Consider the following 18,163-nt stretch of genomic DNA (forward strand, 5'->3'; position numbering starts at 1 on the left):
AAAGCAAAATTGGGTATATTTGAAGGAATAGTGGTTCCAACAATGTTATATGGTTGCGAGGCGTGGGCTATAGGTAGAGTCGTGCGGAGGGGGGATGGATGTGCTGGAAATGAGATGTCTGAGGACAATATGTGGTTTGAGGTGGTTTGATCGAGTAAGTAATGAAAGCGTGAGAGAGATGTGAGATAATAGAAAGAGTGTGGTTGAAAGAGCAGATGAGCGTGTATTGAAGTGGTTTGGCCACATGAAGAGAATGAGAGGATAGATTGACCACGAAGATATATGTGTCAGAGGTGGAGGGAACAAGAGGTGGGAGACCAAAATGGAGGAGGAAAGATGGAGTGAAATAGATTTTGAGCAATCGGGGCCTGAACATACACGAGGGTGAAAGGCGTGCAAGGAATAGAGTGAGTTGAAACGATGTGGTATACAGGGGTTGATATGTTGTTAATGGACTGAAACAGGTCACGTGAAGCGTCTAGGGTAACCATAGAAAGTTGTGTGGGGCCTGGATGTGGAAAGGGAGCTGTGGTTTTGGTACATTACACATGACAGCTAGAGACTGAGTGTGAACGAATGTGGCCTTTGTTGTCTTTTCCTAGTGCTACCTCGTGCGCGTGCGGGGGCAGGGGGGTGCGATATCATGTGTGGTGGGGTTGCGATGGGAATGAATGGGGGCAGAAAGTATGAGCATGTACATGTGTATCTATGTATATGTCTGTGTCTGTATATGTATGTATACGTTAAATGTATAGGTAGGTATATGTGCGTGTGTAGGCATTTACATATATACATGTGTATGTGGGTGGGTTGGGCCATTCTTTCATCTGTTTCCTTGAACCACCTCGCAAATGTGGGAGACAGTGAATAAGTATAATAAAAGTAAATATAAACCTTACTGTAAATGTGTCATAGTTTAAATCAATCATGCTGATGTTTCCTAAGAAAGTGTAAAACTGATGGGTGGCTATCTGGGATTTTCTACATTTTCTTATAAAAATCTTTCATACCTTGAATCCACATACTAAAGACCATCTTTCATGAAACTAACACCAGGGATACCCAAAGGACATTTAAAGAAGATCAAACATATCATTTTCATCAAGAATTAGCAATTGATGAGGTGCTAATGGACAAAGATTTCATTGAAAAGATGCATAATATATTTCAGTAGCTTTCTCTCAGGATTTTAGTAGATTTTTCTTGAGAATATACCAAGGGACATCATGCCAAATCACAAAATCATGTGCCTACTAATTTTGAGGAATTAGATGTCAATGGACTGAAAGATGAATTGTGAAGAATGAAGAACAGTTTCTCTCCCATGTAGTGTCCCACAAACCATGAGATTCCCTAAGATTCTTGGGGGTCAGAAACTTCTAACCATTTGCCTTCTGGTGAAGTTCATGTCTCTCACCCCTAACTAACCAAATCTCAGTAGTTGTGGCCTTCAGCTTAGTTTAGTTTCCCCCTTACAACCAGCAACCTCCACCTGCCTCATCAACTTTGCCACCAGTAACACTAGTCATCCCATTATTCTGGAAACTCAAGACCATCTCAATGGTGCTTATCACCAGTTAGGGAAAGTTTTTTGTGAAAGATGGAAAAGATGGGCAGGAAATGGCAACTAAGAAAATTGCTCATGTGACACTGCCCTGTAGAGAAGCAAATTTATATTCTTCAAAACTCATTCTTATTTCCAAGGTCAGTCAGTTCTATGAACTATGATAGCATAGAGGTGGAGGGAACGAGAAAAATTCTTTATTTATCTATCTATTTTGCTTTGTCGCTGTCTCCCGCGTTTGCGAGGTAGCGCAAGGAAACACACGAAAGAAATGGCCCAACACACCCCCATACACATGTATATACATACACGTCCACACATACAAATATACATACCCATACATCTCAATGTACACATATATATACACACACAGACATATACATATATACACATGCACACAATTCACACTGTCTGCCTTTATTCATTCCCATCGCCACCTCGCCACACATGGAATAACATCCCCCTCCCCCCCGCATGTGTGTAAGGTAGCGCTAGGAAAAGACAACAAAGGCCTCATTCGTTCACACTCAGTCTCTAGCTGTCATGCAATAATGCCCGAAACCACAGCTCCCTTTCCACATCCAGGCCCCACACAACTTTCCATGGTTTACCTCAGACGCTTCACATGCCCTGGTTCAATCCACTGACAGCACGTCGACCCCGGTATACCATGTCATTCCAATTAACTCTATTCCTTGCACGCCTTTCACCCTCCTGCATGTTCAGGCCCTGATCACTCAAAATCTTTTTCACTCCATCTTTCCACCTCCAATTTGGTCTCCCACTTCTCCTCGTTCCCTCCACCTCTGACACATATATCCTCTTGGTCAATCTTACCTCACTCATTCTCTCCTTGTGACCAAACCATTTCAAAACACCCTCTTCTGCTCTCTCAACCACACTCTTTTTATTTCCACACATCTCTCTTACCCTTACATTACTTACTCGATCAAACCACCTCACACCACATATTTTCCTCAAACATCTCATTTCCAGCACATCCACCCTCCTGCACACAACTCTATCCATAGCCCATGCCCCACAACCATACAACATTGTTGGAACCATTATTCCTTCAAACACCCATTTTTGTTTTCCGGGATAATGTTCTCGACTTCCACACATTCTTCAAGGCTCCCAGAATTTTCGCCCCCTCCCCAGCCCTATGATTCACTTCCGCTTCCATGGTTCCATCTGCTGCCAGATCCACTCCCAGATATCTAAAACACTTTACTTCCTCCAGTTTTTCTCCATTCAAACTTACCTCCCAATTGACTTGACCCTCAACCCTACTGTACCTAATAACCTTGCTCTTATTCACATTTACTCTCAACTTTCTTCTTTCACATACTTTACCAAACTCAGTCACCAGCTTCTGCAGTTTCTCACACGAATCAGCCACTAGCGCTGTATCATCAGTAAACAACAACTGACTCACTTCCCAAGCTCTCTCATCCACAACAGACTGCATACTTGCCCCTCTTTCCAAAACTCTTGCATTCACCTCCCTCACAACCCCATCCATAAACAAATTAAACAACCATGGAGACATCACACACCCCTGCCGCAAACCTACAAAAATTCTTAACTAACAGAAAACTATAGCACAATAGTGGGCCTAATTCTCAATATCTGTGGTAACCTATAATTCAACAAGGGTATTGAGGAATACTAAAGACCTCAAATCAATTTCCTCCATGGAATGGTTCCTCAGAAAGGCTCCTCAAAGTAGAAGCCACCTCTAAGATATCATGGGCTTTTTAAATGTGTGTAGCTGGAAGAATATAATAAAAGTTAAGTATTTGTTTTTATGAGGAGGCACTGTGAGCACATGTTTCAAAAGCTTTTCTGGATGGACACTACCTTTACTTCAATAAGCTATATATTGATTAGTTTTTGAAATTAGAAGAGCCTTTAGTACTGCCTGACCTATGTATACTGAGATCCATAAAATAAGGCAGGAAAATTAGTCCACAAAAACATAAGTTCATTTTCAAACATTCACAAAGCCAAGTTATTTTACTTAGGTATTTCTTTTATTATACTTTGTCGCTGTCTCCCGCGTTAGTGAGGTAGCACAAGGAAACAGATGAAAGAATGGCCCAACCCACCCACATACACATTATATACATAAACGCCCACACACGCACATATACATACCTATACATTTCAAAGTATACATACATATACATAAACAGACATATACATATATATACACATGCACATATTCATACATGCTGCCTTCATCCATTCCCGCCGCCACCCCACCACACATGAATTGACATTCCCTTTCCACCCGCATGTGCGCGAGGTAGACCTAGGAAAAGACAACAAAGGCCACATTCATTCACACTCAGTCTCTAGCTGTCAAGTGTAATGCACCAAAACCACAGCTCCCTTTCCATATCTAGGCCCCACAAAACTTTCCATTGTTTACCCCAGACACTTCACATGCCCTGGTTCAATCCATTGATAGCATGTCGACCCCAGTATGCCACATCATTCCAATTCACCCTATTCCTTGCATGCCTTTCACCCTCCTGCATGTTCAGGCCCTGACCACTCAAAGTCTTTTTCACTCCATCCTTCCACTTCCAATTTGGTCTCCCACTTCTCCTCGTTCCATCCACCTCTGACACATATATCTCTTTGTCACTCTTTCCTCACTCATTCTCTCCATGTGACCAAATCATTTCAATACACCCTCTTCTGCTCTCTCAACCACACTCTTTTTATTACAACACACCTCTCTTACCATTTCATTTCTTACTTGATCAAACCACCTCACACCACATATTGTCCTCAAACATCTCATTTCCAACATATCCACCTTCCCCCACACAACCCTATGTATAGCCCATGCCTTGCAACCATATAACATTGTTGGAACCACTATTCCTTTAAACATACCCAATTTTGCTTTCCAAGAAAATGTTCTTGTCTTCCACACATTCTTCAACACTCCCAGAACCATCCCCCCCCCAACCCCGTGACTCACTTCCGCTTCCATGGTTCCATCCGCTGCTAAATCCACTCTTAGATATCTAAGACACTTCACTTTCTCCAGTTTTTCTCCATTCAAACTTACCTCCCAACTGACTTGTCCCTCAACCCTACTGTACCTAATAACCTTGCTCTTATTCACATTTATTCTCAGTTTTTCTTCTTTCACACACCTTACCAAATTCAGTCACCAGCTTCTGCAGTTTCTCACCCAAATCAGCCACCAGTGCTGTATCATCAGCGAACAACAACTGACTTACTTCCCAAGCCCTCTCATCCACAACAGACTGCATACTTGCCCCTTTCTCCAAAACTCTTGTATTCACCTCCCTAACAACCCCATCCATAAACAAATTAAACAACCATGGAGACATCACACCCCTGCCGCAAACTGACATTCACTGGGAACCAATCACTTTCCTATCTTCCTACTCGTACAAATGCCTTACATCTTCAATAAAAACTTTTCACTGCTTCTAACATCTTGCCTCCCACACCATATACTCTTAATACCTTCCACAGAGCATCTCTCAACTTTATCATATGCCTTCTCCAGATCCATGAATGCTACATACAGAATCAATTGTTTTTCTAAGTATTTCTCACATACATTCTTCAAAGCAAACACCTGATCCATACATAATCTACCACTTCTGAAACCGCACTGCTCTTCCCCGATCTGATGCTCTGTACATGCCTTCACCCTCTCAATCAATACCCTCCCATATAATTTCCTAGGAATGCTCAACAAACTTATACCTCTATAATTTGGACACTCACCTTTATCCACTTTGACTTTGTACAATGGCACTATGCATGCATTCCGCTAATCCTCAGGCATCTCACCATGAGTCATACATACACTAGATATCCTTACTAACCAGTCAACAACACAGCCATCCCTTTTAAAATAAATTCCACTGCAATACCATCCAAACCTGCTGCTTTGCTGGCTTTCATCTTCCGCAAAGCTTTCACTACCTCTTCTCTGTTTACCAAACCATTCTCCCTGACCCTCTCACTTTGCACACCACCTCAACCAAAACACTCTATCATCTAACATATTCAAAAAAACCTTCAAAATACTCACTCCAACTCCTTCTCACATCACCACTACTTGTTATTATCTCCCCAATAGCCCCCTTCACTGAAGTTCCCATTTGCTCTTTTGTCTTATGCACTTTATTCACCTCCTTCCAAAACATTTTTATTCTCCCTAAAATTTAATGATACTCTCTCACCCCAACTCTCATTTGCCCTCTTTTTCACTTCTTTCACCTTTCTCTTGAGCCTTCTGCCTCTTTCTTTCATACATCTCATAGTTATTTGCATTACTTCCCTGCAAATGCCTCTCTCTTCTCTTTCACTAATAACCTTACTTCTTCATCCCAACACTCATTGCCCTTTCTAATCTGCCCACCTCCCATGCTTCTCATGCCACAAGCATATTTTGTGCAAGCCATCACTGCTTCCCTAAATACATCCCATTCCTCCCCCACTCCCCTTACATCCTTACCTCTCACCATTTTCCATTCTGCATTCAGTCTCTCCTGGTACTTCCTCTCACAAGTTTCCTTCCCAAGCTCACTTACTCTCACTACTCTCTTCACCCCAACAATCACTCTTCTTTTCTGAAAACCTCTACAAATCTTCACCTTCGCCTCCACAAGATAATGATCAGACATCCCTCCAGTTGCACCTCTCAAAACATTAACATCCAAAAATCTCTCTTTCACGCACCTATCAATTAACACGTAATCCAATAATGCTCTCTGGCCATCTCTCGTACTTACATACGTATACTTATGTATATCTCTCTTTTTAAACCAGGTATTCCCAATCACCAGTCCTTTTTCAGCACACAAATCTACAAGCTCTTCACTATTTCCATTCACAACACTGAATACCCCATGTACACCAATCATTCCCTCAACTGCCACATTATTCACCTTTGCATTCAAATCACCCACCATTATAACCCGGTCTCGTGCATCAAAACTGCTAACACTCTCGCTCAGCTGCTCCCAAAACACTTGCCTCTCATGATCTTTCTTCTCATGCCCAGGTGCATAAGCCAAGTAAGTGGAAATATTTCAATTTGATTTTCATATAAAAAATGGATTCAAACAAAGGTAAGTAACAAAACCAATACTAGTTCGACAAGATGTGGATGATATAAAAGGATGAATCATAAGAAAAAATTCTGGGAATCTTACTTGATATTAAGAAAGAGAATTTTAAGAATTATAGGTAGTAGTTAATAAGCAGGGAGGTATATTACCGGTACTACCTGTTCGAGTATCGAGAGGGTTAGTGACTGCTGTGTAGTGTGCCAGCATTTCAGTGGTTGTCAAGGTGCACTCTTCCAACCCAGGTATGTGTCTTTTCTTTCTGCCTAACTCACATGTGAACTACTTGCATTTTTTGTAACTCAATTTTCTGCAACAAGCACTATGTGCTAGCCCTGCCTTTTGGCAAGTGGTAGGAACAATAGATAGTAGAAGTTGGTGAAAAAATTTAGGCAGAAGCATTAGGTAAAAACATGAGGTAGAAGTAGCCTGTAGGAACATTAGGCAGGAGTAAAAGGTAGTAATAGCCGGTAGGAACATTAGATAGGAGTCTCTGCAAACACTGCGCCGAAGCTGCCTCTTCCAAAGGCTTGTTAAGGGTGAGGCATTAAAGGCTAAAAAGTGATACTGAAATTCACTTGTTATGGAGACTCTTTTGCTGTGGCCACCCCCTTGAGGGAGTTCCAGTTGGAAACAGATGTAAGAGATATAGGTAGATGGAGAGATACAATGAATCATAAGTTAGCACAATAAGAGGAATGAAGAGTCAATTTCTCTGAAAGGTGTCATGAGACGAGAAAATATTAGGGATTAAAAGGATGCATTTGGTATGAACAAAGATTCTAATTAGTTGAGGTGGCTCAGAAGATATGTAACCAGAGGAAAGAAGATTTCCTCAAACAAAAATATAAGGGCCTGAAAGGTCTTTTCTAGATGCCACAGAAGATGTTCCACAAGAAGAAAAAACCATATTGCATACCAATTCCATCAAAAATAGTGGGCAGGGAGAAGTATGTAAAAGTAATTTCTTGGACTATTCAATGGATGCAAAGCATGAATAGTGCTGCAGTGGGGCAGAGACCTTGAGATGTTCAAGCACAGTGCTGAAATACTTAAGATTTAAGAAAGTGTAGAGATAAGTGAGTGTTAGTTAAACAGAAGATCTTAAAGAAAATATCAGAGACACAGAGGTTTATGATTCAAAACTGAGGAATCTAGCAGAAAAGTGGGTGGCACCAAAATTAAAAAAAATTCATATTGCACATGGCTGATAATTTTGGACTAGAAGAGGATAAAAAGGAGAGGGAAAAGAAGAGTGTTTATCAAAAGATTATGGGGGGCTACAGAAATGCCAAATGCAGTTTCCATGATAAAACAAAGAAAAATTGGTTTATAATCAAGATAAAAGGGGACAACAAGTTATGACTGAATTCAGTCTGGTACCATCTGGTATGGAGGTAAGTAACTTGAAATTAAAAAAAAGGTGAAATTCAGTTAGATATTCATCACATGTAACAGAACTATGGAAGATAGAGGCAAAAGGCAGAGAGTATAATCAGAAAGTAAAAAACAGGAGACACCACAGGAAGCCAGTTCTGCAAAGGTGTCAGGAATGTTAGGTATGGCAATGTCAGACTGAAAGTGCTGTACACAAACACAAATGGATTATCAGTAAATGGTAAAGAGCTGGAATTAAGGATCATATCTTGTGGAGGCAAGGGTGAAGATTTGTAGAGGGTTTAGGAAAAGAGGAAACAATATTGGTGAGATCATGGTTAAAGGGGAAGAATGGTTGGTGAGAGGACAAGAGCTATGGAAGTAGTAGCACTACCCTTGAAGCAGTTGTGGGAGTGAGGGAGAGAGTATGATGAAATTAATTCTAGATCGAAGTGAGTAAAAATGAAAGTGGATGGCAAGAAATGGGTGATTAGTAGTGCTTCTGCACCTGGGCATGAAAAGAGAGATTATGAAAGGAAAGTGTTCTGGAGGCAGCTGAATAAGTGTGTCAACAGTTTTGATGCATCAAACCAAGTATTAGTGATGGGTGATTTGAATGTGAAGGTAAGTGATGGGTAATTTGAATAAGAAGGTAAGCAATGTGGCAGTTAAGGATATAACTGAGGGGCATGGGGTATTAAAAGGTATTGAGAACAATGAATGGCAATGGTGAACAGCTTGTAGAGTTGTCCTGAGGAATACCTGGTTCAAAAAGAGGAACATACACCAGTATATATGTATAAGTAGGAAAACTGATCAGTGGGCATTACTGGATTACGTATTAACTGACAGGCATGTGAAAGAGGCTTCTGGAAGGAAATATGCTAAGGGAACAGCTGAAGGGATGTCTGATCACTATCCTGTGGAGGAAAGGGTGAAGATCTGTAGAAGTTTTAGGAAAAGAGGAAACAATATCGTTGAGAAGAGAGATGAAAGAGAATGAGCTTGGAAAAGAGATGTGCAGAGAAATATCAGGAGAGACTGAGTGGAGAATGGTAAAAGGTGTGAATAAATGAAGCAAGGGAAGTGTGCGAGGAATGGGAGGTATTTATGAAAGCAGTGCTGGTGTGTGCAAGAGATGCATGTGGCATGTGTAAGGTGAGAGGTGGTCAGATTAGAAAGGGAAGTGAGTGGCAGGATGAAGTAAAGTTGCTAGTGAAAGAGAAAAGGGAGGCAATTGGGCAGTATTACAGGAAAGGAGTGCTAATGATAGGGGGATGTATAGAAGAAAGTGGCAGAAGGTCAAGAGGAAGGTGCAGGGGTTGAAAAAGAGGGGCAATTGGGAGTTAGGGTGGTTGAGTATCAGTAAACTTTACAATGAATAAGATGTTTTGGAAGGAAGTTAATAATGTGCAAAAACTAAGAGAACAAATAAGAACATTGGTGAAGGGGAAAAAGGGGAAGTGGTGAAAGGCAGCGATAAAGTAAAGAGGAAGTTTAGTTAGTATTCTGTGTTTCATAATAGGGAGGCTGATGTTGGGTATTTGGACAAAAAGAGAGAGTCATGAGAAGTAGTTTGGTGAAGACAGAAAAGGTACTGAAGGCCTAATGAAGGATGAAATGTGGCAAGGGAGCTGGAGTGGATGGTAATGCAAGCAAATTTCATAACAAATGGGGTGACTGTGCTGTTGATTGGCTAGTTAGGATTATCGATGTATGTATGAGGTGCCTAAGGACTGGTGGAATGCATGTATAGAGCCATTATATAAAGGCAAGGGGGACAAAGGTAAGTTTTAAGGGAGGGTTGTGACTGACAGAGTGAAGGTATGTACAAATCATCAGAGTGGGGAGGAACAGTATGGTTTCACAGGTCTTTCTTTCATACTATTCGCCATTTCCTGCATTAGCAGGGTAGAGTTAAGAACAGAGAACTGGGCCTTTGAGGGACTATCCTCACCTGGCCCCCTTCTCTGTTCCCTCTTTTGGAAAATTAAAAAAAAAAACGAGAGAGGAGGATTTCCAGCCCCCCGCTCCCTCCCCTCTTAGTCGCCTTCTACGACATGCAGGGAATACGTGGGAAGTATTCTTTCTCCCCTATCCCCAGGGTTTCACAGGTGTTTGCACTAAAGAATGTGTGTGGGAAATACTCTGAGAAATGGATGGATCTGTGTGTGGCATCAATGGATCTGGAGAAAGCATATGGTAGGATTGATAGAGATGCCTTGTGGAAGGTCTTAAGAACATATGGTGTGGGAGAAAAGCTGCTAGAAGTGAGATGTTTTTATTAGGGGTGTGAGGAATGTGTATGAGGAGGAAGAGAGGAGAGTGATTGGTTCCATGTGAAGGTTGGTCTGTGGCAGATGTTGATATCACCATGGTTGTTTAATCTGCTTATGGATGGGGTGGTGAGGGAGGTAAATGTGAGATCCTTGGAGAAAGAGACAAGTATGCAATCTGTAGGGGATGAGAGGGCATTTGGAAGTGAGTCAATTATTGTCTCATTATAATACAGCACTGGTGGTAGGTTCAAATGTAAAGTGCTGAAAATGGTGACCACGTTTGGAAAAGTGTGTGTAACAAAGAAGTAGAGAGCATGAGAGTAAATGTGAATAAAAACAAGATTATTAGGTTTAGTAGAGTTGAGGAACAGATTAACTGGGGAGTGAACTTAAAAGAAGAACTGAAGGAGGTGAAGTTTTAAGATACCTGAGAGTGGACATGGCAGCAAATGGAACCATTGAAGCTGAAGTCAATCACAGGGTGGGTGAGAAAGTGAAGGTTCTGGAAGCATTGAAAAGTGTTTGGAACAGATCATTATATGGGAGAGCAAAAATGGGTATGTTTGAAGGTATAGCTGTCCCAACATTATTACATGGATGCGAAGCATACAGATTAAGACTATGCGGAGAAAGGTGGGTGTATTGGAAATGAAGTGTTTGAGGACAATATGTGGTGTAAAGTGGTTTGATTAAGTAATGAAAGGGTAAGGGAGATGTGTGGTAATAAAAAGTGTGTGTTTGAGAAGATGCAGAGTGGGTGCTGAAATGGTTTGGATATGTAGAGACAAAAGTAAGGAAGGATTGACAAAGAAGATGTATGTCTCAGAAATGGAGGGAACAAGGAAAATGAAATGGCCAAATTGGAGATGGAAGGAATGAAAAAGCTTTTGAGCAATTGTGGCCAGAACATGCAGGAGGGTGAAAGACATGCACAGGATAGAGTAAACTGTAACAATGTGGTATATAGGGGTCAATGTGCAGTCACTGGACTGAACCAGGGAATGTGAATCATCCGGAGTAAACCATGGAATGGTCTGTGAAGCCTGGTTGTGGATAAAGAAATGTGGTTTCGGTGCATTACACATGACAGTGACAGAATGGAAGTGTGTGGAAGCAGCTTTTCTTTGTCTATTCCTTTGGAGATGGTGATAAAGTATGAAAGAAAAAACATACCAGATCTTGTTGGAGTTCGGGAACAGAGATTACTACAGCGATGTAGACCTCAACTGTTCTGTCCATAGAGGTACATGATAACGAGATGGAAAAGAAATGATGAAGGAAAAGGTCAGACAATTCTAATAGTAGACAACCTCAAGTTTCAGAAACAATGGAAGATGGCCTGCTCAGACAATAAATAACTAGAAAAGTTAAAACTGTAGGTAAGAAGTGCCTTATGGTGCTTCTTTTTTTCCTTTCATACACATTGGCTCATTTCTATTCTGTAGCCATCATGCGCAATGCCCCAAAACCACAGACCCCTACCCACAACCTAAATATGTCCATGCCAACTATGAGCTGGATTTGTGTACACTTCTGAGTTTGTGGTGCAAATAATCCTTCAAAGAATTCTAATTCTCCACAACAAATATACAATGAAGACAATAAATGAACAATCAGGATAGTACATGAAACAATAAAATATGCATCTTTCTGAGAGGGCTAGGTACTAATAATGGGGATCTTTTAGGCTAAGTGAGGATTTTCCCTCAAAGGCTTGGTTCTCTGTTCCTGATGCTACCTCGCTAAAGTGGGAAACTGTGGTCAAGTATAATACATGAATAAATAATCAATTGTAAAGAGGTAGACTGGGAAAATCTGAATTCTCATGGTAACATAAATTCTTGGAGTGTTTACTGAAAAATTTCCAATACCAGCATGTTAATGAACACACTAAGATCTATTTGATACTTCCTTAATTCAACTGGTAAAAATCTATGCTGTTACTAAACTGATGTTTGCTAGACCTATGATTAAAACAGGTTGTGGCCCTGATACTCAAAACATTCCTCTTAGGACCTCTACCCTCTTGCCGTACAACCTCTTCAATGAGCTAGCCTCATGGAGCACTCATTTTCCGGCTAGCCTCACAAGAGCACTCATCTCTAGTAATGTCTTCCCTATCTCATCCATCCTTCTATTCACCAATATAGATGATACCTCACTTCGAGTTCAATCACAAATTTGCATGTTCAAGTAATATATTCAAAATGTTGTATTGATAAAGCAGCAATCTGTCACCCCACAGTTGAAATCAATGAAATTCTAATAAACCCTTCTGGGGGTGAGTGCATTTTCACATTAGTGCAAATGACGGCACTCCTAGGTTGACAGTTGTTTGATCCTTTGCACATGTTATGAGGGAGATGCACTATCATAATCAACTCCAAAATGTTGATGGAAATGTTATTCTTTAATCATACTGGATGATTCTAAATCATTTACACATTGAGGGCTAACAATTCTGCTATGTATGGTTTTCCTTATGGTAAGTATAATCATGTAGTGACAGTCATAGTAAAATAGTCTGGTGTTAGCTAGAGTAAAATACTTAAGCCATGTGCAGTGTTGCTCTTAGCACTCTCTTTCCTCTTTTGTTTTCCTCCTTGCTGCAACCTTTATAACTTTAAGAGTCAAGTCTATAAACATTTCAGGAGTACTAATTAACGTTCCTTTTTTCTCCTATTTTCACTGTTTTGCCCTTAATTTTTTTTCTTTTGTCACATGATAACAGCCTCAGATTTAGGTAGAATTGTCCGTCCTGTGTCAGTTACTGTTAAAAAAAATTACATATGCATGGGAAAGTTACTGAGATTACAATAATTATATTATGCACATATAGTGTTCTTTCAAGCAAAAGGTGAATTTGTTAAGCATTAGGTTGACTAAAAAGTGCCATGCACAGTTTATAGTATGCTCTGTATTACCTCGGGCAATTTCACTCATAAGAAATACCATAAAAAAGTTTAAAATTATAGCTCCAACTGGATAAGGTATTCTTATGGTTTTAATGAAAACAGCAAACTGGTTAATATGATTAGGAATTATGGCCTTCCTGAACTGGTTGCATTCATAACGTGTGGTTAATATAAACGTTTAACAGCTGTTTGCATAAAATGATACGGATAACATGTAACCAACAAATTTAATAATATTCCACAAACTGAAGTTGCAGTGATCAGCCTTGTGTGCCAACATTGTATTCACGCTATTACTTTGCTATATTATTACAATACTGGTTTCTGATTTCTTACTGTGCAATTTACCTTAGAATATCAAGTCTTATGATCTTCTTTAACCTATCCTAGGCAGCTACAGTTCACTGTTGGTTCTCCTTTGCATTCATCAATATGGTAGTTACTGCAGAGGGGAAGTTTATTCATATGTAAATTTGTGCTGCTCCAAATATGACAAACAGGTGTCAATAAAATTTGGTAAAGCATGTTTATTTTTATCACAAGTCCTACCTACCCATACTTATACATACAAACATACTCAAGCATGCACGCAGACTCTGCCATGCTCTCAAGCTCACATTTCAGACCCATGCTCAGTGGCCAGTGCAGCCTCTACCCATCTCAATTACTTTCTGCAGCTGTTTGGGAACAGAAGCCATATGCCTGAACACCAGTTCAGGCTTCCTCCTCAGGATTTCCTACACCCTCTTGGCGTGCAGCACCAGTTGATCCGATGTTTGTTCCAGTACTGGCTCCAACACATTAACAATATTTGCTCATATGTTCTCAATAGGATTGAAATCATTTGCTTTGCCTGGCCATTCGAGGAGTTCAACAAATTGAAATCAGTGTCTGACGATCCTGGATGTGTGTATGGGCAATTATGCAACATAAAGACGATCCTCTCTGAGTAAGGTAGAGCGGAGGTCCACACTGAGTGGAGGATGACTTCTTTAAGTATTTCTTTATACCTGTCTGCAGTTAAATGTCCCTTGATGTCAACCAGTTCACCTACTCCATGCAGGTAGATCCAGCCCCACATATTGACAGTGATGTGACTGCTCCTGGCCACTTCATAGATGTTATAGTGCACATAACTGGTTCAAATCTTTTTGTTTATACTTATTATTCTGTTATTCAGTATACATCTATGATACATAAAAGAGAAAAACTAATAAACAGATGGACAATAAGCAGGAGAGACTTTTTTACTGGCATTCACTGCATGTTACAATATTAACTTGTCCTGTGGCTAACAAAGATGCAGAGAAGGGTGTGAACAGGATTGAAAAGATAAGCAGTGTGATATTTCACAAAGCAAACTAATCTTCTTAGTAACCATAAGAACTGCATGGTAATAGAAAACGTAATTGATAATGTAATATCCTAGTCAACATAAGCAAAGGAATGAATAATTGTGAAACCCTGTAGTATTTTGTAGTCTCTGCAATACATATCCTACTAATATAGTCTTATCTTTCATTATTTCTGCTTCGGCAAAAAACTTTCCCAAGTGATGATGAACAGAAAAATTTTTCATGACACGTGCTCAGAAATCCAATCCCTTGCCTGTGTACTGTTGGGTGAAGCAAAGTCAGTGTTCTCTGTGTTTCTCACTGAGCTTTTCTTTGACAGCAGGTGTCCGATGGTGTATGCAAGTATGTAGCCTCTTCCTCACTATCTTTGGCGTATTATCAAGTCTTAGCTGTTCCCTAATGGTGATAACATTTGTGAAGGGGTTTGCTGCAGCTGCTCCACGTATAGCTTCATCCTGAGCTGGTGTAGTTTGTGTGGGGAGTCTTGACTTTGGCTGATCAATGAGATGTTTCTCTTCATCCCATCTTCTTAATCATTTATACACTGTTGTGCGAGATATCCCTAGCTCTTGTAATATTTCTGAATATGTCAGGCCAGAGTCTCTCATGCCCATGATGCATCTGCGTTGAGCAATCTTCATCGAGTTTATTTTGACAGTTGGTGACAGGGAGCGCGGAGCAAATGTCAGCAGACAGCCAACCGAATTTCAAACAATACCTAAACTTTGAATATTATATGCTTTGACACACTAAACGAGATGAATGGTTGGATCCAAACCCCTAAGGCTTCCACCGACTCCATGAATACTTTTAGCTGCATAGTGCCATAACTATGAGTCATAATACCTAACATAACAAATCAATCGTGCAAAACAGATATTATACTATGATACTGCAAAGCATACACATATATATGATTCACATTTATTACATAGAGCATTCATACACAGAACCCTACCCAATATATGACTACATGGCAGCGACTGAGACTGTAATATGTTAACCAATCACACACTATGACACAAATGTTCCTACTCCACTTGCGACTTTTCACTACCATCTCTGTGTTTACTACTGGAGTAGAAGGAAATTTATCTCTGTGAAGATGGAGGATGTCAAACAAATAAGAAGGCTAGCAGATGATCCCACACATCCATAATCTAGGAAATTAGGAGGTCACAAGTGTGACTGGTGGGGTGGCTATCAGGATAATGATGCTGACATTACTGCTGAGTGAAGGTTGCTGACAGCAGGTGGGGTAACTGTACCAAACAGAAAACTTCAGTAACTGAAAGGTAGTTAACGAGGAGTAAGAGGTGTAAACTTACAAGAAGGTGAAGGGTTAGAGGTTTCTAATTCCCAGTGATCTGAACTTAATTTCTCATGATCTGTGGGACAAACCACACTTGGAGAGATATATGACAGCAAATGGATGAAAGACTAAATAACTCAACAACAAAATTAGTAAAAAAAGATAAGAAATAAAATCTGTGGGAAGAAGTTGAAATATCGCTGAAAGTTTTCATGGATATTCACAAACAATATCAAGGCAACCTATGAAAATAAAGCATTATAAAAGTTATAAAACAATATGATGTTTGAATTATGAGGATTTATCGAAATTTTGAGTAAATAAGCTAAACAAACCTGTACAAATGAGGTAAATCTGCCCAAGTGAATGGATGTTACATGGGCATCACAGACCAACTGTTCTGTCTCAACTTCATTTGCCACATCACCCTGAAAAGTAACATAAATCACTGAACTAAAATACTTTACAAAAAAATTGAATCATTTATATCTGTGGTCAGCTTTGCTTAGGGAAAATTAATAGACACGTAAATCATCTGTTTTATGTTTGTTTGCAAAAGGTGAGGTGTCAGAGGACTGGCAAAATGCTTGCACAGAGCCCTATGAAGGTATAATCCTGTTGAATACCTGGTAAGGTGTATGGGAGAGTTGAGAATGTGAGGGTGGTGGCATGTACAATGCACCCATTTCGGGATGAACATTAAGGCAGATGGACTGTGGATCAGGTATTTACTTTTACAAATCTGTGTGGGAATTACTGTACTTGGAAAAAGAGAGGGATCTATATGTAACATTCATGGATCTGGAAAAAGCATATGGTGGGATTGACAGAGATTCCTTGTCAGTGAGGGGTTTTTTACCAAGAAAGAAGGCAAGTGGTTCCAAGAATTTTTGCTGTTCATGATTGTGTAAGCCATTCATGAGCTGGGAGGTGAGTGAGGCAAAAGTGAGGGTTCTTGAAACAAGATGTAAGGGTTGGGGCCTTGGGATGTAAATCACTTGCTGTTTATTGATGACAGGCCTCCAGCTGCAAACTCTAGAAGTTGGTGTTATAGTTTCGGATAGAGTATGAAAGGAGAAAGTTGAGTTACTGTGTATGAAAGTTAGGAAATGAGGTGCTGCAGGGAGGGGGTATGAGACCGGATCGTTTGAATATAAGGAAAGACCTGGAGGAAATGGAGTAATTTACGTATCTGGAAGTGGACATGGCAGTGGATGGAACCAGAGAGGCTGAGGTCAGTTATGGGGTGGAAAAAGAGGATAAGGCCTAAGTGTATTAAGGAGTGCAAAAGGAGAGGTCTTTCTCTGTAAAGGCAAAGACAGGTGTGTCTGCAGGTACAGTTGTCCTGACAATGTCATATGGATGGAGTCTTAGTCTTGGATGCAAAGGAAAGGAAGAGGGTGGATGTGTTGCAAATGAGATGCCTGAAGAATATCTGTAATGTGAGATAGATTTACTGTAATGTGAGATATATTTTACTGTAAATGTTAGTGTTAGAGGTGTGGATGCAAGAGCAGTCTGACTTACAGGGCTGACCAAGGTATGCTAAAATATTTCAGGCCAAAGGAAAGGAAGAATGAAGAAAGACTAACTAAATTGATGCAAATATCAGTAGTGATGGGAGCGAAGAGGGAAGGGAAGCAAGATGCAATATGGAGGGAGACAAGGAGTGAACAATAAGGAGGGTGAAAGTCTTGAACTGGTTAGAATGAATTGGATCAATGTGCTAGCAATGGGCTTAATTGGATCAAAGTAGTATATGAGGTCAATGTGCTGACAGTGGGCTGAACATGGGGAGATGAAGCACATAAGATAAATCTTGGGAGTGCTCTGTGGGTCTTGGTTGTGGATGCTGGGCTTTGGTTTCAGTACATTATGCATGACAACAGATCAGGTGTGTGCAAGTGAGGCCACTCTTCATTTGTTCTCACTTAGGTTAGGAAAGCAGTAAAAAAACGTCTTTAACATACAAGAAAATGGCTCATACAGATTATCCTCCAGACACCACAATCTCTTCATACCACAAATTACACCCAAGTTATACTAGTCTCGCTTACTTACATCTTCAATTCATCCTTCTACCTTACCTTTAGTTTTCCTATGCATCTTTTAGGTAATAAGCTTACTGAAATATGCCCTTTAGTAATTCCAAGGAAAGGAACCTGGATGTTTTGGCTATGAGTGAAACGAAGCTCATGGGTAAGGGGGAAGAGTGGTTTGGGAATGTCT

At 40.3% G+C, this 18,163-nt stretch overlaps 1 protein-coding gene across 4 annotated transcripts in view; it reads right to left on the bottom strand.

Moving 5' to 3' along the window:
• Positions 1 to 18,163, bottom strand: part of FIG4 (polyphosphoinositide phosphatase FIG4) — a 322,728-nt gene that overhangs the window by 159,457 nt on the left and 145,108 nt on the right. For all 4 annotated transcript variants that reach the window (XM_071687992.1, XM_071688012.1, XM_071688003.1 and 1 more), the window contains exon 10: positions 16,270 to 16,362. In XM_071687992.1, the coding sequence (XP_071544093.1) occupies positions 16,270 to 16,362 (93 nt within the window). The remainder of the gene's footprint in view (positions 1 to 16,269; positions 16,363 to 18,163) is intronic.

This window comes from Panulirus ornatus, chromosome 3, assembly GCF_036320965.1.
Source record: "Panulirus ornatus isolate Po-2019 chromosome 3, ASM3632096v1, whole genome shotgun sequence".
NCBI lineage: Eukaryota > Metazoa > Arthropoda > Malacostraca > Decapoda > Palinuridae > Panulirus > Panulirus ornatus.